General features: G+C 33.7%; 1 protein-coding gene and 1 long non-coding RNA gene across 4 annotated transcripts in view; both read right to left on the reverse strand.

The window, feature by feature from the left end:
* The window catches only part of LOC141430720 (uncharacterized), a 264,703-nt gene that overhangs the window by 183,460 nt on the left and 60,383 nt on the right, over nt 1-20,860 (reverse strand). The window lies entirely within an intron of this gene.
* On the reverse strand, nt 13,165-20,768 carry LOC141430716 (protein unc-13 homolog 4B-like). Of its 3 annotated transcripts, XM_074091583.1 has the most exons (7): nt 20,563-20,768; nt 20,229-20,321; nt 20,027-20,101; nt 18,936-19,242; nt 17,723-17,846; nt 16,217-16,410; nt 13,165-15,763 (listed from the first exon to the last, which is right to left on the reverse strand). In XM_074091583.1, the coding sequence occupies exons 1-7, from the start codon at nt 20,743-20,745 to the stop codon at nt 15,651-15,653; spliced, it is 1,089 nt and encodes a 362-aa protein (XP_073947684.1). In that variant the 5' UTR covers nt 20,746-20,768; the 3' UTR covers nt 13,165-15,650. The 3 variants fall into 3 exon arrangements, with proteins under 3 accessions (XP_073947684.1, XP_073947685.1, XP_073947686.1); XM_074091584.1 differs by lacking the exon at nt 20,229-20,321; XM_074091585.1 differs by lacking the exons at nt 20,027-20,101; nt 20,229-20,321.

Genomic DNA, 20,860 nt, shown 5'->3' on the forward strand with positions numbered 1-20,860 from the left:
TAAGCAAAACGTAATATATGATAGATTACAGATCAGAAATTAACATAAAGTAAAATTCTGTTACTTTAGAATTTAATTATGAGAGGAAAGCACAAAAGTCAATTACAATTTATTACATTAAGTTTTACTTGTAAATGTTTGGTATAAACAAATCAGTAAATAACTAACGGGGTTGCTTTGTTGTTATATGAAAGTTGAGACAATTGTTATTAATAGTTTACCAAATTAATGAAATTAATGATTGAGTAATTAATGAAATGATAATAGTAGAGGGTTATAGGTAAAAGAAATGAAACAATACACCAAAAATTAATCATAGCACTAAAGCGTTTAAATTATTTTATTAAGAGGAAGATGTCTGCGGACAGCGGTATAATTAGAGTGAGAATAGTTCCTTGATTATGTAGCTGGAGTGCACACAAGTTCAAATCGTGAGAGGTAGACACTAGTTCAATCCATGCTCAAGTATGTGTGATATAGTGATGTTCAGCGCCCATCTGTCATTAGATTGTCACACTTTCTGTAAATAAAAGAAAGAAATAAATAACAGAAAGAGTAGTTGAAGTTAGAGTAGAATGAATTTTAATTGGGTTTTAGCTTACACAAACATTTGGAGTATAAATGTCACTTGAAATGTAATAACAATAAAGAAATAATTTAACAGTTGAAATTTTATAAGATTATGACATAGTGAGATTAAGAAAGTTAGTACATACCATTCAATGTCAACAACAATGGGCTGTTGGGGGGTCTGGTCATTGAATGAGCTCAGTAAACTAAATTTCATTATAAGAGCGATCCGAGTGAGCTTTAGACATTTTACATTTGAGATACACTGGGCGAGGTTTTATCTGAAAGATAAAGGCATTATTATTACACAGTTAACACTTGGACGTATTTAAAACGCGAGCACTGTTAATACCGTTTAAAACAATAGTTAGTTACTGTCGAAACTTGAGTCCAAATCAATAGTTACAGTTAGATCATAGAACGTAAGTTATGTCGGCGGCACTCACCTGTTAAATTATAAACTCGCGGATACGGAAAGTTTTAGTTATCTTTAAATACTTTTAGTGTAATAAAGACAAGCGTAAGTTCATAGTAAATTGAGGTTAGAACCTTTCTTTGACGATAGAATTATAGTGTTGACGTTGGCAGCTGCGCGGTGACAGATAGCGAAGGGCGGTACGAGTATTTATTTTTAAATTGCGCGTAAGCGAGGTAAAGGGTTCACGTCCATAGATACGAAACGTGGCGACTTGGAAGCGGAAAATTTAGGTGTACTTTATATTAAAATTAGGGCGATATGAGAAACAAATTTGAAATATAAAACGTATTAAAGAAAAATCAAACCACATAAAATAGAAGTTAAACTGTTATCGTTAAGGTTTAAATTTATTCAAAATCAGTTATTAAGCGGTTAAATTGGATGTAATTATTAACGTAAAGAATTTTATGAATAATGGGGGAGATGAATTAAAATTTAGAAATAAAATATTTTACCAAGAACAGCTGTGTAAATAAAAATAAAATAAAGTAAGGCACTGTAGTTAAAGTACAAAATTTTATTATTTGTAGTATAAAAGGGGTCAATGTAAAATAAATGATAGAGGAATGTGGATTGTATTAGAGAGGGGAAAATAGTTAGTTAAATTTCATGCACCTGAACCAGAAAATAAAATTAACCACAGTAGAGGATTCAGGGGTCCGCAACTCAACTGGACCGTGACCGAATAAGTTTTCTCAGTGATAAGTTGATTGGCTAAGTTCGAGACATATTTACGTGGAGCTAAAGTGATAATTTTAATAGACCATAAGGCGCTAATATTTGTCTAGAATTAGAGATTATATAATGTTAGAGTGACTAGGTGGATAAATTATTTAGAACAATTCAATTATATATACATAATAGAAAAACATAGTAGCAGATGTATTATCAAGATATGTATGTATGTATGTAAACTCTTTATAGTACAAAATAGGTAAACAAACACAATTGACAACCTATGAGATAACTATATGTAGAAAGGCGGACTTATCCTCTACCAGTCAACCTTTGAGTGGATGAGAGGAGCATTTAGATATTTACTTGAGAGAGATTTATGATAGGGGGAAAAGATAAAGCTACCTGAGATATTATAAACAGATTCTGGGGTAAATAAAGAATTGTAAAAAATACTTAGAAAATATTTCAGAATTACATATTGATTTACAAATAGCCGCGGTACTCTTCTTTGATATCCTTCGCTGTCGAAAACAGCTTGTTTTACAAAAAATGCTTTATGTATGATGGTAAAAGTATATAATAATCTACCCATAGAAATAAGGAACTTTGACATGCCTGAGTATAAATATGAATTACGTAAATTTTGTTTAGATAAGTGTTATTATGGCATTAATAATTATTTTGATCCAATAAGCGAATAACTTTAAATTTCATCTTCTGAGTTTGACATAATATAGTATTTTAGTGTTATTTAATATGGTACAAATCAATAGTTTATAAGAAAATTTGCATGCTTGTTTAAGTAAAATGTATGCACTCAAAAACGCTTCTCCAACTTATTTACTACTACATTTTCGCAAATAAATATTCTTATTCTTAAATCATATTAGAAATGCTTAAACAGGGGAAATAAGTCATTATAAAGGGATAAATAACATGCTAAAGAGATATGTAGAATAGAAAAATGACATTTGAAATTTTTATGACATGGGAAACAGGGGAAACGGTAATAGTAGTGACAGGAATAAATAGAAAGGTATATGTACAACTTGTAAGAGAAATCAATATGTAGAAATTAGTATGTAAATAAATTTGAAGCATAAGTATAAATAGTATAAATGAAGGGTTGTATGTAAAAGCTACTAATCTATATAAAAATGTATGTTCTAGTAGAACCCAATAACAACGAAGATGAGGGGAAAATTTTATGCAGTACATTAGTCTAGGTACTACCAGTGAAACCTATTAGAAAGAAAAAAAAAGAAAATGGTTGAAGTAGATTCTGAGACACACAAGATAAGAGTTATTTAGTTATGTTTTAATATTTATTTGGGATCAAACGGTACATTATTTTAAACCTAAACATAGTTACTATTTGCATTAACCAATAAGTTGCCACCAGTTATTAAACACATTGAATTATATAAATAAGTTGTATCTGGTTGAAATTAATTAAAATAAAAGAATAAAAATAGAGATTAATTAGAATACAGGTTGACATTTCAGTTAAACCACCTGTACAATGCTTATTAATTAGTGGATAAATTTAATTATTAGTGGATAAATTTAAATTAGATTAGCTTTTGTTAATTGTTGGTTATTATGCTAGTAGTGTTTAAAATAAATTTAATTAACTACATTAAGACAAGTAGGGTAATTAAGATAGAAATAAAATTATGCGGTGTTGTGAGTGGTTGATGAAGTAACGGTGGGTATGAAAATAGGGGAAACGATAGAGGGAGGCGGTATGGAATTCTGAAAGTAAAATCACCCTTAAAACACAAACAAATAGAAATGAAAAATTAATTTAACATAAAATTAGCTTAGATTACAGGTCTATATTAAATATTATTTATTAACTGAGTAATAAAAAAAATTGTAAGCAGAGAAAATTAAACTTAAAAGCTAGTAAATTATAGTGTAACCTTATGTTGCAGCATTTACATTAACTAGAACAAATGTTATACAATGTTGGAAGGAAAAAGGGAGTAAGCGCCAGTTGTATATAAGTTTAAAGAATAGAAGTTTATTTTTCTCGGAGTGGTCATTCGCCAAAGTTATTACAGAGTTGTGGGCCATGTCGTTATTGTGTTGAATCTGAAAGAAAATGTAGACGGTTAGCATTGACATTTTGGTTAGGACAATAACAACATTTTAGATTGGTAGAAACATAAGAAAAAATTACGATATTCACCTTGCGATTGTAAGCTCCGGCTTTTCGGTTGATGTCAGACAAGATGAGGGGTACAGTAGAGATTTCAATTAAGTACATTAGTGGGACAGCAGAACCTTGGGTTTCGTTCTTCGCGACGATCCCAATTTCACAGATAAAGAGACATGACAGCGATCATAGAGACAAGGAAATTTCAGCAACAATTTATCGGATCTGGTGACAGACATTATAATTCTTTTCCTCTTGCAAACGATTGAACCACGCAGCGTTTCACTTAGTTAGTTACCAAAGTATCCAAAGTAAGCATCTAAAGTTGAGATAGTAGGAAGAGTTTGATGCACGCGCGCAGATTAGCTTCTTAATAATTAGTGTACAAATTTAAAATTAAATTTAATAACATAGCGTTAATGTAATTAAAAATGCGTCTATTGAAACGGCAATAATTACGATACGATTTGCTTTGACAGGAGGATTTGACATTTGATTTGAGAGGTTGCCGTAGGGAAGAAAAGTTAGTCACATTGTAGGAAAATTATAACGGAATTTGCGTGTTTTAAAGGTGACTCAAACGGACGTACGGTCGGTAGGTAACAGTAAGAGTAATGGTTAGTTCACAAAAAAAATATAGATTGCAGTTCGGAAATGAATCTTAAAGGGTCTTAAATTTATTAATTTAAATTGAGTAAAGGATGTTAAGTTAAAGTTTCAAAAAAGAGGGGAAAAGGAGAAGAAATATATTATAAGTATAAGTTAATGCCGAGTAGTCAAATTTACCAGTTAGATAGTTAGATACTATAATAATAGATGGTTTAATAAACGCATTTTGATATTAAAAAGGGGTAAAGCGAAACGCAAAAGTAAATTTGGTTTGGTTTTGTGCCAAATTAATGTTTTAGAGCTGAGTTAAGAGTGTAGAAATAGAATTATTATGGTATCTAAATTGATGACCTAAATTAAGAGTAGATAGAATATTTACAGTAGTATTAGAAATTTTAGCAAATTATATTATAAGCGTTTGGTAGTTAATATGTAGACAGTAAGAGTAGATTTTATGATATGTATATATTAGGCTTAAGTACCTGGAAAAAAAAAAAACAAACACGTAGGAAAAGGTGATAAATGGGAAGGATATTTATGATTAGGATAGGGTAGGAAAAAATAATGTTGATGGGAACTATCATTGAAAAAAAAGGGGTTAAGAAATAATTTTAAAAGTAAAACAAAAGAAGTCTGGTTAAACTAATTGGGGTTATTGATTGTTCAAGACAGCGAGCAATAATGAAACAAAAAAAAATGAAAGAGTGGTGATGGAAATGTTGTGTGAAATTATATGCTAGAACAACGAGAGGGGTTTCTGAAAAGAGAGTGTATTATATTTAAGGAAATGAGGGTCTTGAATAATTAACAATTCTGTAGTATAATCGGATCATTTATTGGTAGTTATAATTGAACACATTACACTTACAACTAGAATTCTTGATAGAGGTGTTAGGATAGGCCAGTAGGCAAAATCAGTTTTGTAGACTGCGTTCAAGGATTTTAGTACTCTACTAGTGGACAGAACTAAAAATTTACACTACACATGCTCCAAGACTAGGAAGTCATTATTGAAGGCTAAGTCTGGACTGGGAGGCAAATGGATTGGGCATTTTGACCTTCTGGTAAGTGAATAATCGAAAGGAATGCCTGGGCTTAAGGAGAGAATCGTAGTTCTACTAGGACTTGATAGTTAGACCTTGCTATCATGCTTTTATTAGAAGCTGAGATACGATTTACTACTAGAGTTATCTTGCCTCACAACCAAGATCTTTCGCAGAGTCTTAGACATTCTGACTGGATTGTAACTGTGTTCATATCTGTGAGTTTCAACACTGGTTCAAATGTAGGCTAGAAATAGTGATAGTCTTAGCTTGGTTAAAAACACACCACACAAAACACATTTCAATTATAAAGACTAATAAAATTTTATTTTAAATTTTAAATATTGACATAAGTGTGATAGACCAATTCGGGCGTTAAATTGTATATTAACTACTTCTTAGTCTATCAAGGGGAAAAGCTGTAACGGTTCGGATGTGTCACACGACCGTCACTGGGAATAAATTAGTAGAAAATTGTTAGTGGGGCCATCTATGAAGGTTTGATGGAAACTCGAAACAAAAACATGTCGACAAAGACAGTTAAATAAGAGTAATTGAGATTAGAATGTCGATGTAATTAAAGCAGGGATAATTTAGCAGTCAATTTAATGAGTAAATGTTAAATTTAATTGGAGATTAGAATTGTGTTGTTCGGGTATAATAATTAATGTAAAAAAACGCCATCTATGGTCAATTAAAGGAATTAATGGTAGGCGTCATGGAAAATTAGTGAACTAATGCCGAACTGGGTTTAGCGGCAGATTAACCTGGGAGGCTATTTAGTTAGTTTCACGTGGGAATTATAGAGGTCGCTTTAGGTAATGGAAATGTAAATTTTATCTAAAAACAAGAAATATGGTCACAAATTCATCAAAAATAGACTTGATATAGTAATAGAATCATTAGTATTAGTCTACAGTAGATCTTAGATACATTTGATGTTAATAATTATGTTAATTTAAAGAAATATCAACGAAAGCATCATGGAAACGGCAAGTTGTCGAAATTAGCTAAATAAGTTAAGAAAAACCGAAAATGCAAGCATTACGTAATCGTAGTATAGATCATTGGTTCATTATCTATTATAAATTTAAGTTTTCATTCAAAACGGAGTAGTATTAGCAGAGTAATTACACATTTAGTTAAGATGAAATTACAAGCACTCTGTCGCACTGACTTAAAGTAGGAACGTGGCGAAATTATAAGCAAATTTTGAGTAGCGTTAATACGACAAAGGGAACTATGAATAAGTGGCGCGAATTGGGGATACCAGTTAATAATTGTAGGCAAATTAGCTATTTTATAACGAACAATAGAAGTATGTAATTGGCTATTTATATTCAAAGAGTGTAGGGAGTAATAAGTAGAAAATTATCATTAGAAGTAAGATTATTGTTAGATAGGTTAAGGAAATTAAAACGTTGAGGTAAAATTGAAGTATTTGACAAATACATATAAATATTTATTGAAAATTATTGTTGTAGCACAATATAAAAATGAAACGTATTTACTAGAATAGTTAAGCTAGGATAGTGTCAAGATAAATAGGAAATTTTAGTTCAAAAATAAATTTTACGGATAAAATTTGGCTATTTTGAGATAAGGATTTGGCAGAAGAAAAAGCGAGAGCTGGCAATGTCAACGTTGTCGACTTTGGTAAGCTTGGCGTCGTTTGGTCGCTTGGCGCGAAAATACCAGAGGTCCCGGGAGAGAAGCTATAAATAGAGGTGACACAAAAAGGGCGGGAGCCAGATGGATTTAGATTTCGTAGAGTCAACATCGTTATTTTGCTAGTCGGGGGGTTTAGTTTCTGTGCGCCATTTTGTTAACAAATTAGAGTCAATAGTATTGGGTAATTTTATTTCATTAATTTGAATTGGGGTTTTTGATTTTATTTAATTTGAATTAATTTTAATTTACAAGAAATGTGAGTATTTCTTCAGGAAGTAAAGTGTCGGGGTCTTGATCATTAATCTGCGGAATAATGATTAACTCTCTGGTTTTTTAATTATTTGTGAAATATTTAGTGCTGATTTTCATTCGGAAAATCTTTGTGTGAGGGACTTTGCGGTCTTGTGGCGGTGAAGTCCTTTATTTGTTCTTGTAGTGTGGAGTGATCGTTTTATAGCGTTTCATTTCAGCCTACGTATATTTTGTACTAACCCATAACTTTTCTGTGTTTTTCCCAACTTAATGGAAATGACTTTGGTTCCTCCATAACGTACCTTGGTTGAGCTTTAAGTCCGTCTATATCGTCTGACACCTAACGGTGACAACCGTGGACGAAATAGGCTTCCACTTCCTGAAGCTGTGGCGGCTTCAGCGGCAAATTACTGTCGTACCAGCCACCAGTGGATTCTGTTTGTCTTTTGTAACGACTAAGTAGCGCTCGTCGAAGTGAATGCGTGTCTTGTTGACGCTTGGTTTGTACTTAAGAAACTCAGAATTCCTGTCCCCTATTTATTTACGTATTTATGCACAACGTTAGGTATTCTGCTGTTCCGCGGGGCTCTCCGTCATAGGGACTTTCCTTCGGGAAAGTTGGGAGCTCAGCACCATTTAGGGACCGATAGGGCTTTAGGTATACACACCATCATTGTTGATAGGAGATTAGAAGAAATTCATTGCACCGTGAATTTCTACATTACACTAAATGTACATGTGGGATTAATTCCCTAGTTTTGCTAATCACAGACAGAGAGTAGGGGCCTCAGGCAAGCTTAAAGTACAATTGTAGGATTTATTAGGGCTATATAGGTAGGGAAGTTCATAGGGCTTAGCTAGAGTAGCGTTTCCTTACACCGGGAAAAGTTACTATTTTAACTCACCACACAATTAGTTCACCTATGAGGGTTTTCCTCCAAATTGCTAAACTTCAACACAGAGCTAGGGAAAGCTTAAACTCGCACACACATAGTTTTAAGGCATAAATTAGATTTTAAGAAAAGAGAATAAAACATAAAATTTATTTAAGTACTTACGTCAAAACTTCATTATACAAAACTTAGTTCATAAGAACTTGACTACGAATAACTTTATTAAAATTAGTAAGTTGACTTCAATTTAAAACCAAAATACGGTTTGATCATTTTGTTAAGAGTAAATAACAATAACATATTTTAGCTGTCTTTCCTATAATGAATAAGCGGGAATTGATATGACACGATCTCATAGCTAAGTGGACAATTAAATGCCAGATAACTTACTGAATAATATTTAACACAATTATCATCTAATTTCGATTTGAATTACGATTGCCAGCTAAAATAAGCTTTGTTTTGATAAAATTAATATCAAACATCATATTCATACTTTTGATTAAGATCTCATCAAATTATGTCTAGTAATAAGTTAGAGATAAAATCGTAGAGGGTTTTGGACCATCTATCAATTAAAATACAAAAGTCTATCGTGTTATAAATACATACTATCTGTTTTAATTGTCGTTCTAACATTGAGTGAACGGATGTAGAAATCCTGACTACGGTCGATAGCTTACGTTGACACATACCAGGCAACAGTCTATCTGGAAATTTACGTACTTTTCATTCGATCTCGATTTAAACATAATTGATTAAGGATTGATAGTTGAAACAGTTTATTGTTCATTTAAAATATATGAATTGAGACAAAACTAGTCATAGACGAGTCCAAAACCTAATACAGAGGTTATCTTGAATACCCAAGGGTTATCTAGTTATAAGCTAGTTAGATTATTATTAACGCTTGTGTTCTGGGCGTAAAGTATAGAAATCGGTACTTACTTTCTGCTTTACTCTGGTAACGCCAAATGCTGGTAGAACTAGAAAATTAGACTAAGTAGATAGCTCATTAAAATAAGTGAAAGTCACTATGAGATTAGTAATTATACCAAAATAAAATTATGTCAAATTAGACATTCCATATATCTAAGATAGATAAGACATAATCTAAATTAAGAGATACTAGTGCCTATAGTAAATGAAAAGCTATAGTGTCTAAACTCATTCCTGAACTAATTATCAAAGTTATAATTAAGCATCTCATAGAGTATTCTAATATAAGCATAGAATAAGTAACCATAAGTCTAAAATTAGATTCAACTTGTTACAAAACATTGTGTTTGTATTTCCATACTTTGATTTGAATGCACCGAAAGTTAGTGCTTAGTCTAGTAAAATCACAACTTGACATATCCATAGAGATATATTGCTCTGGTGTGCGAAAGGAAAGGATCGGGGGTGGCAGGTAGAGATCCTCCGAGACCTCAGGTCTCGGTATTAAACTTAGTTTTAAGTCAAAATAGATTCAGAAGTAATACAAACACAAACACTATCCGTAGTAGAAATATTTCCTCTCATTTTTCCAAACTGATTATTCTAGGTAACCTGAAAGATCCATTTCTAGAACTATCCAGTCTAAACATACTAGTATATCTAAATTCACATCTCAGTAATTAAAGTTTCACCCTAAAGTTCAGTAGAGTTCAATCTAGAGTCAAAATTATCACGAAGTTAGGTACTGCTTAATTAATTATAACATTAGAAACACAACTGTAGGCTTTTCAAATTAATTCTCAAATAAAAGCACTTAGGTTATTGCTGGGCATAAGGTAGGTTCCTATCCACTAGACGATTCACGATCACAAGGCCATAAATTAATTTAAGTTAAATCACCATAGCGTTACCACAAGTTAAGTGTAGTATTAAGTAGGTTAAGAAGGGGTAGTTAGTTAGTCTTTAAAATTAGCTATTAATTCAAGGCCATTAGAAGGGTTATTACAATTTGTTGGCCGTGACCAGCATAAGTACAGTCAAGTACAAGTATAAGTAAAGATAATAAAAAAAATACTTATTATATCATCACCTATTACCACCATCAGGCTTATTACAAGAGCTTCTACACTTTGGTGTTTATTTGCACAGGCCCTTGCTTGAAATTGACCACAAACATAATCCATTGGATTTAGATCAAGCGAGTAGGGTGGCCACTCTTTTGAGCTTATGAATCCGGGTAAACTGTCTTTACACCACTGCTGGACTCTGCGGGCTCTGTGAGATGGGGCAGAGTCCTGTTGGAATATCCCAACTTGTTGCCAAAATGTCGTTGAATCCAGGGAAGAAGTATGGCTTCAAGAATATCTGTTTTGTATATTTCTGAAGTTAATTTTAACGCCTTTTTCTGTCATTTTGGTGATTATGGGCCTGTTCAATGGAAAAAAAAAACACATGAAAAAACAATAAGTATTTTCCCATTTTTCAGCAGCGGCACGCTGCTTGATAACACGACATCTGTCCAGGCAATTTTTTTTATCTTTATCTTCAAGGAGCTGTGCTTTACGCAGCTTGTACGCTCTCAAATTGAGGTCAATAGCGACAATACGTTGCACCGTCGAACGACTTACACCCAGCTCCCGAGCCTTTTTCCGCACTTTGGTTCGTGGATTACGGTCAAGCCGTTTCTTGACAATGTTCCGGAGCCTGGGAGTCCTAACAACCTCTTTCTTCCTCTTCCTGGACGGTCTGCGGCATGCCCGAGCTCATTGTACCGCTTAATAGTCTTGGAAACTAATTGACGACTGACACTTAGCGACCTAACTATCTCACACTGTCGTTTTCCGGTGTCGTATAAGGAAAAAGAAGTTACCAATTTGAAATCGTTACTAATAGTACATTGTGTCTTAAGGGCGGTAAACAAGGAATTACGAACGAGCCATCCTCCGCGCCGCCCCACCCCACGCAGCATGTGCGCGACGTGCGCGCGACGTGCGCGCGCCGCGCTCCTGCACGCCAAGCAGTATCACACTCATTTACCGACCTTGGGCTTCATGACAAGCACATTAAGGTCGAGGGTTTTATTTGGGGGGCAAGGTAGCCTGCATGTTACGACACTGTTTACGAGCAAGTGTGATGAAAAATATGTAAAAAACACGACACAGAAGCAAATGAATTCATAACGCGTTCTATTTTCGAAATGTTTACTTTTTAATTTTGTCAACGTATTTTTGGGCCACGGTGTACTTAATATCAGTGGGATAAATTGCGATATTGGTTCAGGCCGGTATATTTCATAGCTAAGCAAAGCTTCAAAGAACCAACGTACCTATTTATGTAAAACGCGTTCGGGTGCCCTGCTGCGTGGTCCTTGAGTTTGTTGCCACTTGTTTTTAAATAAATACGAGTACAAGTATAATAATATGTATTTATACTACAACAGGTATCAATCCTAAAGGGTAACAAGTTTCCATGTTTTACAAATCATTGGATTGAATCAGGCGTTACTTTGTGAAGGTCCGTTCATATCCATGAGTTTAAAATCAATTACATTTCTACTCCGCGACCATATGTGAAAGACTACTACGTCTTTGCGACACCTAAAGTTCTAAATTTAAATTCACTATTTATTTGTCCCTAATCAAATGATCTTCTCGTCCTCCTTTTTAGGGTTCCGTAGCCAAAATGGCAAAAACGGAACCCTTATAGTTTCGCTATGTCTGTCTGTCTGTCTGTCCGTCCGCGGCTTTGCACAGGGACTATCAGTGCTAGAAAGCTGTAATTTTGCACTAATATATATGCCGACAAAATGGTACAATAAAAAAATAAAAATAATTTTTTTTTAGATTACCTACCTACCTGCCATAGACGTAGTTAGGGTGATTTTTTTTTTCATCCATCCTATAGTGTGGTGTATCGTTGGATAGGTCTTTTAAAACCATGGGGTTGCTAAAACTATTTTTCGATTCAGTGATTTGTTTGCAAAATATTCAACTTTAAAGTGCAAATTTTCATTAAAATCGAGCGCTCCCCCCCCCTCTCTAAAATCTAAGCCGGATGGTGGGAAGATTTTAAAAAAATCAGGATGGTAGTGATCAAACTTACAAGGAAAACTATAACGGTTAAGTTTTCTTGAGGATTATTAGTAGTTTAAGAGTAAATAGCAGCCTAAGGTATAAAATATAACCAAACTTGGAATATTCCGTACAAAATACTAAATTCTTAGAAAAATATTTCTTAATTTTTTCGTAATGGCTACGGAACCCTATTTTGGGCGTGTCCGACACGCTCTTGGCCGGTTTTTATGCATAGTGTTATGAATTCTGTACGATAATTAAACCCTACCGATTCCTAATACGACACAAGTGGAAAAACATTGACATTCGAAATAAAGTTTTCTTGAACCCAATTTCCATATGAAACTTAAGTTTTTTTCCACTTAAAATATTTTTTCCAAGAGTATCTTATTAGGAATAAGTATCTAGTCCTAATGTGTTATCATACAAGATTTTTTTACAGCTTGTATTAAAACACCATGTACTTATTTATTTGTTTCTTTATTATTGCACAACCAAGGGTTTACCTACTTACCTCCATACATAACATACGTACCTATGCACAATGATGCAAATACTTGTGATGTATAGATATCATTTAATAATATTGTAAATCTGTTTAAAAAATATATACCTCGTTGAGGTTCTTGCCGGATTCTTCTCAACAGAGGTTTTTCCGAACCGGTGCTTGTTATAGCCTAAATTGAATAAAGATATTTTGACTTTTGACTTTAATGAATCGTCAAAAGCAAAGCCTGAACTTGAGCTTGGAATGTGAGTGAAAATAAGAGGTGATTTTCTAGTGATTAAAAAAACATTTCAAAATTAAATACAAATTTTATTGACATTTACACAATAATAGATGGTAATCTATCAGCATAATAATATGTATCTGGCAAAATGGAACATAATCTTTACTAAGAACATGCCTTATCATTAAAGAGTTGGTAAATATATAGAAATAAAGGTAAGGCACATCACTTTATCACAGAACATAGCCGCTACTAATATGTATTCTTTAAAAAAATAAAAAATATTTAGGTATAAAGTTTTCTACATACACTCGTATTAATTAAGCATTTATTATCATAAATACTCAGTAGGTATAAATCTACTTACTAAATACGCCAGGCCTAATTCATGTACCATCTACCTGTTCGATTAAATACGTATATATTATCTTTTTTTATAATAACATTGTTTTTATTAATTCTGTTTTCAAATTAAAAACAGGCATTATGTAATTGTAATCATCAAGCAGATCGACAGAGCAAAATATCGCAATGAGGGCTATCGTTTTTTGTCTCACTAGATGGCGCACTGTTGCGTGAGGTTTTTAAGTATGGTTTTCAATAGTAGATTATTGTCGTGGCCTGGAAGTAGGCAATTGCTGGCTGAGTATATTAAACGGACGAGCTTGCGAGTCCGTTTAAGTAATACGAAGCTAGCAATTGCTATTCCAGCCGAGACTAATATAAAGCTTTTCTCAAAAATGGTGAATAATTCTGAAATAGAATACACTTTTTTTCAAAATATATTATTATAACATTTAATTTTATTCTAATATTTTTCTTAAGCTTTCCCGCCTTTTTTTTCATTAAAAATAAACTGCAGGTGTATTTTACCACCGAAAACACCACAAGCTGTTTCAGACCCAATTGAAAAAGTCCGGAGTTCTAACAAAATATCTGATACCGTCCATTAGACTTGGCTGTATACGACTTGTGTCCATGGCCTTTTTAACTTTTTTTAAAAATTGTGACTGATTGCAGGCGCGCTAATTCATTATTGTCGAGCTAGCGCGCCTGCAATCTTTTCAACTTTTTAATTTTTCGCTGACCATAAACTATGCACTTCACCTTCCGATATGTAAAGAATAATGTCAACTTTTACGGACATTTTTGAGAAAAGTCTGTTATTACGGGCGTGAAAACAATGTTTTGATTAAAATCATATTTAATACACCTTAAAACCATACCATAAAAATATCGAGCAGTGTTGCATAGTCCCCGTTTTGTTCGAAAAAAAAGGGAGGACAAAGGTTTCCGAAAGACAAAACTGTCTCAAAACACAGACATTCATTACCCCGGAACGCATATTTGCCATAATTAATTTCATATATTGCAAAATATTCACAAAAGTATTCTAATTATAAATAAACCCGCGTAGCTCACCCAAAAACTATGAGATTTGACATTTCGGAGACCTCACGCTACACTAGCGCCTCTAGTGGCGAATTCATACGCGATAGCCCTCATTGAATATTGCATCACAAATACATTTGTATAATAGTCATGCATTTACACAAAAAGACAGAATGTGCGTGTTTTTTACAAGCTTTTATTTTAAGGTCGAATAAAATGTTCATTACATAAAGCGAGATTCAAAGCAAAAAAAGTAAATTATTGCTACGTACTGGCAGACTCATGGCAGCTACGCTAACTATCAGTCTATAAGAACACACGGGAATATCCTTATTTATGTAACGTATTTCTTAGATGAGTAGCTGCAAATGAACAAAGAAACAAATGAACTTCAACAAGTGGGATCCCATCAAGTCAATAACATGAGTAAATCATCATTTCATTATCCTTACTACCTATATTGCTCTGTTGTCAACATACCGACAAACCCAAACACATTATTGCTTTTTCAAATTGACTAGCCGCGTATTCTGAAATATTAACTCATTGAAATAATAATACAACAGCTTGATTATACTTTCAGCATAATTTTCATAAATTATAGCTTACAATGTACATTTAATGCTATGCTCCAAGTGACTATAGTAATGACCCACATTAAGGCAGTCGTTAAAAAATACACGGTATTTTACCGCTTTTTATGATTTAACTTTAATGTCACTGACAAAATGGCCAGTAATAAGGCTTCTTTCGGCTGTGTTGCTTACAAACAAAATTTAACCCTTTTCAAATGCCGCTAAGAACAATTTTATGAGAAATTTACCTGTGTAACATTCTAAGAAACGGAAAATGTCGGAATAGTCGCTCTACAACATGTTAAGTTAATAACGACTAATCTTCATTCTTAAATCTTCAATAATTTACAGTTCTGCAACGTAGGTTATCAAATTTCACGAACTCATTGCCATAAAAGACAGAAATAGGAAAGTGTTAAATGTCTTAGTTTCAGAGCGTTGATTTATTCTTAACATATCACAAAATATGGTATTTTAATTAAATTATTTTAAACTACAATTTTTTAACGCTGATACACAGCTGAGATTACATTTGATGATACATATATTTATGTAGATGAAAGGAAGAGTTAAGTGGTAATCGTTCAACTTAAGGAGAAGAATTGTTTGCTGGGCATCTTTTGGCGCAGCTTTTTGAGGAACTCCCGTGCTTGTTTGTCGCCTTGTCGCGACTCTAAAGCCTTGATTGCATCTCCATCTATGAAAAAAAAAAAAATATGTTGAATAAATTTAAATAATCAAAAACCCGACTGCCTTAATAAATACTAAAAAGAAGAAAACAAGTCTACTGGGCTAGAACTCTGTTAAGTAACTAACTTAAGTTCAACAGTTGGAACCCACACTTAGGAACATTAGGTACTAAGAATTTTGAGCTCGTCACGATTTGAATGGGACCTAAATTGAAGATTTTTTAAATTAAATTTAAGAACATGCATCAGTATTATGATATCGCCTTGGCACACGAAGTGAATTAAAAAAACAGAGCTTCGTGGAACGTCTTATTTCGGTCAGTCGAAAGGGGTATTCACGTCAAAAATTTACGGCATACTTGAACATGCTTTTTTCATTTGCACTACACACGAATAAAACAGTTATATTATAAACCTCGTGTTTGAAATTTTTTTAACAAGTTCCTAAGTGGGTCACTTACCTATACTACTCGGCCTCATTAGAAAGAGATGTTGCTGCGGCAGACTACTGATCGGTGCCGGTGTCTCCGGAACATCACTGAAGCTTAGATACGCTTCGCCTACAAACGCGTTATTCATGCTGAACATATCTTTATCCTTAATTATAAATTGGATCAGTCCATCGGGCGTCCGGCGTTGCTCGCTGGTCAAGGGGCTAAAAAGAAAAGGATGATTTACTCAAGGGTAAATTTTCAATGTTTTGTATGCATAGGATGTACAGTCGAATCATTTGATTCCTGACCGACAGTAGAATGTTCTCACATTAAACGTCATAAGTAATTCCCTTGTCAAGCAAGGCAATGTCACTATGACTTTCCACGAAAATGTTCCACAGTGGTTCGATAGTACATCAATAGTAGATAGTAATAGTAGGTACATCGCTGGCGATCAAAATCAAATGACAGACTTCGCATACAAAAACTGTTAAAACCGGAAACGTTAGACAATACGGCCTCAGGGTGGAGAAACCGTTGTGTTACGATGTCATATTGACATTTCATACATCTGCCAAAGAAATCATAAAGTAATTGACAGGGAGCGTAACTTTGGTGCCGATGAAAGACGTATAACGTCAAGCTAAATACAGAGTGTTTTTAGAAGCCAGTTTTAAAAAGCCAGACCTCTTTAGTTTACTGCTATAATCAATGTCAGATAGAACGTAGTCAATTTTCATGGATGGTTTTGGGATTTGGAATTGCCAGAAGTTTTACGCAAAGAACTATTTTTAAAGTCATTGCCTTAAAAAATATAGATTTACATGAGGAAAGGTTTTGACCTTCAACAATATTTTGCTCCAGGTTCGGTTATGAGGACTATGACCAGTACAACACCAATTTGTAACTGGCGGGAGATTTGAGAGTTATATTGCCCTGAGTGTACGTGTAAAATTTATTAATGTAAATAAAAACGAAGATGCGATATTATGTTGCCATCTTAAGCGTCCTGCATACTTTGTCATCCAACGAAACATTTGTTGTGTAGTTTCATTTACTCGAGGAAAAATATTTTTTTACAATTAGTTTACACAGTAAAATGTTTTATTCACATCGTATTTTAAATTTAAATCACCTAAATTATTAAGAATCATTGCAGTGTTGTAATTTTGTTTTAAAAACATCCTATATGACATAATGACGTCACCCGCACCAAAGTTACGCTCCCTGGTAATAGTGGTAATTGATTATGAAAAAAAATCCAACCCTGAGGCCGTATTGTCCAACGCGCGGACGCTTGCTATCGCATTCTCTATTTCTTTCTATCGAACGGTGTAAGATGGTGACAGAAAGAGATGGTGAAAGCGATGGCAAGAGCCCCCGCGTTATACAATAAGGGTTCTGGTATGCGATTCGGTTTTCTCGACTTTACGTGCTAGATTAAAAAGCTTTTTCAATGCGAGTTTTTTATATTGTTGTACTGTTTCATTTAATGTGCATTTTTTTAATATCTTTAGAGGCATAAATACTCACATCTGGAACATTTCGTCGTACAGAGGGAAAAGGTTTTTGCTGTGTGTCTGTGTTTTAGGCTTGAGCACGTTCGCGAACGCATCCTCGGGGAGAAAAGCAACGCGCACGTACGAGTCGCAGAGTCCTGGAAAAATTACCTGCATATTGTATTGTTCTAAACTACACAGTTAATCAAACAACTGACGACCGGATGGCCAAGTGGTTAGATAACCAGACTACGAAGCTTGAGGTTCGATTCCCGGCCGGGGCAGATATTTGTATGAATAATACGAATGCTTGTTCTCGGGTCTTGGATGATTAATATGTATTTAAGTATGTCTGTATATAGTACAAGCTTTGCTTAGTTTGGGACTAGGTAAATTGGTGTCAAGTGTCCCATGATATTTATTTATTTACTAGCTGTTGCCCGCGACTCCGTCGTGTAGAAGTAGGTAGGTACCTATAAAAAATAGTTTACGTCCTATTCTCAGACCTACCGAATATACACAAAAATATCATAAAAATCGGTTAAGCCGTTTCGGGGGAGATTGGTCACAAACATTGTGACACGAGAAATTTATATAAAAGTCTGAATATATATTATTATTATTATTAGTGTAAAAACTTTTTTCACTACATCTATAACAAGTATAATCGAGAAGTTATTGGTAGATCATAGACAGTTGCGTCTTAAGTAGGTAATAATATTTCTCTTCGATTTACGACGAGCCGAAGCGCTTTTTTTCTTAACCCGACTGCACTAGGAAGGTTACGTTTTTGTAGTTTGCCTTTGCTAAATAACAATGATATGATAACCTTTGTAAATTGTTTGGACGTATTCTGTTCAAACGACTTCTTAGGGTTAAAGTGTGGAACATTGCTGCCTATAATTAGGATTTTGTGCTAAAGAATATTTCAAAATGTTAAATATCTTCAATGCTAAGCCGAATTCGACCTGACTTGATACTATATTTCTGTTTCTAATGCTCAGGAACGCGTCTTTTACGTATACAATACAATACAATGACTCTTTATTGTACATACACCACAAATAGTAAGCGATACAGGAAACGTCCTTATTGCTAAAAAGCGATCTCTTCCAGGCAACCTCATCAAATACCTGACGAATAACCCGTATTTTTTTTGCAAGACTTACACAAAACAAAGCGATTACCATTGCAAATGTATTCACCCTTTACAGCTATATCGGCTACAAAAAGCTAAAAGAACTTACCATTAGAATCCGTAGCCACCAAGTTCCTGGCATTCAGAATCTCCAGTTTCAAATTGTCCTCATAGAATTGAGCTCTCACGGTCAATATACCCATCTTAGGCTCTGTGATAGCTTGTTGCTCCTGCCATCTTTCTAAGTGATACTGATGTATAAGTTCCCTGGTTTCCATGCCGTGTAGTTTTAATAAGTATTCGACCCTTTTTAAAGTCTCAGACGAGTAAATGTCTTTGTTGTCTTGGCGGAAGGATCGTACCATTATTTTCAGGCACTCGTGAAGATTTGAAAAGAAAGACGGAGGACGACGTTTCTGTAAGATTTTAGAAAATTTAATTTGATGTCATAATTGATATTCTTTGTGGTAAGACCTATTTGTTATTTAATCAGCGTAGAAAATATTAAGATCGAACTTTTTGAGCAGTGGTGTAACGCCATATAATTAATCATTATACATACAAAGACAAAGAAGTTTTCTTATTATGTTACTTGCTATAAAATTAGATTGCAGTTTAAGTTGTATTAATGAAAGACAAAAAATAATCGTTGTTAAGGAACATATTTATAGTAAGAAATTAAAGAAAAAAGCTTATTATAGAAAGCCCGTAACCATTTTGCAGAGTCAAACATGCATATTTTATAGATCTTTTTTTATAGGTATTTGTAAGGATCAGTAGTGGGAATTGCCAAAAATAAACCATGAATAACATGCTATGATTCGTTATAATTAAATTAATATACATTTGGCCTAAACAAAAATGACTAATTCAAAGAGTTTCTGTAATGCCTCCTTTAATCTTTGGCAGTCGCAAATGCTAACAATTAAGTATTTAAAACATAATCGTAGCTACAGTTTGCGAAAGTAGACCAGACAAACATTCATACTATTCAGTATGTACTAAAAGCAACATTCATATTGGAACAAAGAAACACATTTTCACAATAAGGCCACATTCATGTAGACTGGACATTCCTATTGGGGCAAGGAACAAGCCAACAAGTTAACATGTTTCGTAAAGAGGAAATTCTATACATTCAACACATGGAACATAATAGGTAGGTACATAAACAAGGTGCTTTCTATGAACTATGTTTACCGCATCTAAATTGGCAGCTGCCGATTTGTTCAGGCGCCTTGGGTTGATATACCGAGTTATCTTTACCTTTCGGTGCTAACAAAAAAAAACAATTTAGATAAATAATTTGACAGAAACAAACAAATGTCCAACTAAAACACTCTTAAATAATAACGGTGCAGTCTCACGTATTGCAATAGCGTGTCATAAATGCAATATTTACCCGGAGCAGGGTGAAGTTGGTATGGGGGGAGATTTTGTTTTTCTCGAAATACCTACGCCTAATCAAGCGGATACGGGTGGCGATTTTCTCTTTCTACAATACAAAATTAATGTTGAGTTAGTGTTACGAATAACAGAAATATTAATTACAACAAGGATCTAATGAAAGCAACAAGAAACAATAACCATTGGCTATCTTTCATAAGATCCTCTATTAACAGTAAAATTAGTAAAAAAAATTAAGTCGAGTGATTTAGATAAAACTGTTAATAAAAACATGTATGCATATTTTACAAGTTGCGAAAATCATGTACTTCTAAAATAAAATGACGTACCTCTAAATTGGCCTGTATTAGCTCATACAAAACTTCGCCAAGCTGTTCCCATACAATGTCCAGTGTTCTAGAAAAGTTGTCGTTGTTTAAATGTTGGTACAATGTGTCTAGGTTAGCTTCTAAATAGCGCATAACGCGCTCCATGCTCGAACAATCTTGGTGAAGAAGCTCCGCGCCTTCCATTAGAAAACGAGTAATAGATGGCATCATCTGAAAATAACCAATTTTTTTATTATTAAATTACACACTAACGTAATCTCAAACATTAACTTTTATAAGTGTGTTTCACAAAGTTACT

This window comes from Choristoneura fumiferana, chromosome 8 (genome assembly GCF_025370935.1).
Source record: "Choristoneura fumiferana chromosome 8, NRCan_CFum_1, whole genome shotgun sequence".
NCBI lineage: Eukaryota > Metazoa > Arthropoda > Insecta > Lepidoptera > Tortricidae > Choristoneura > Choristoneura fumiferana.

Bases quoted from the DNA above. Each gene is read 5' to 3' on its own strand.
- LOC141430716 (XM_074091583.1), bottom strand. From the start codon at position 20,745: ATGGAAGGCGCGGAGCTTCTTCACCAAGATTGTTCGAGCATGGAGCGC. The intron at 20,322-20,562 runs GTACGTCATTTT...TTTGTATTGTAG, and splicing joins TAATACAGGCCAATTTAGAG to AAAGAGAAAATCGCCACCCG. The intron at 15,764-16,216 runs GTAAGTGACCCA...TTTTTTTCATAG, and splicing joins AATGAGGCCGAGTAGTATAG to ATGGAGATGCAATCAAGGCT.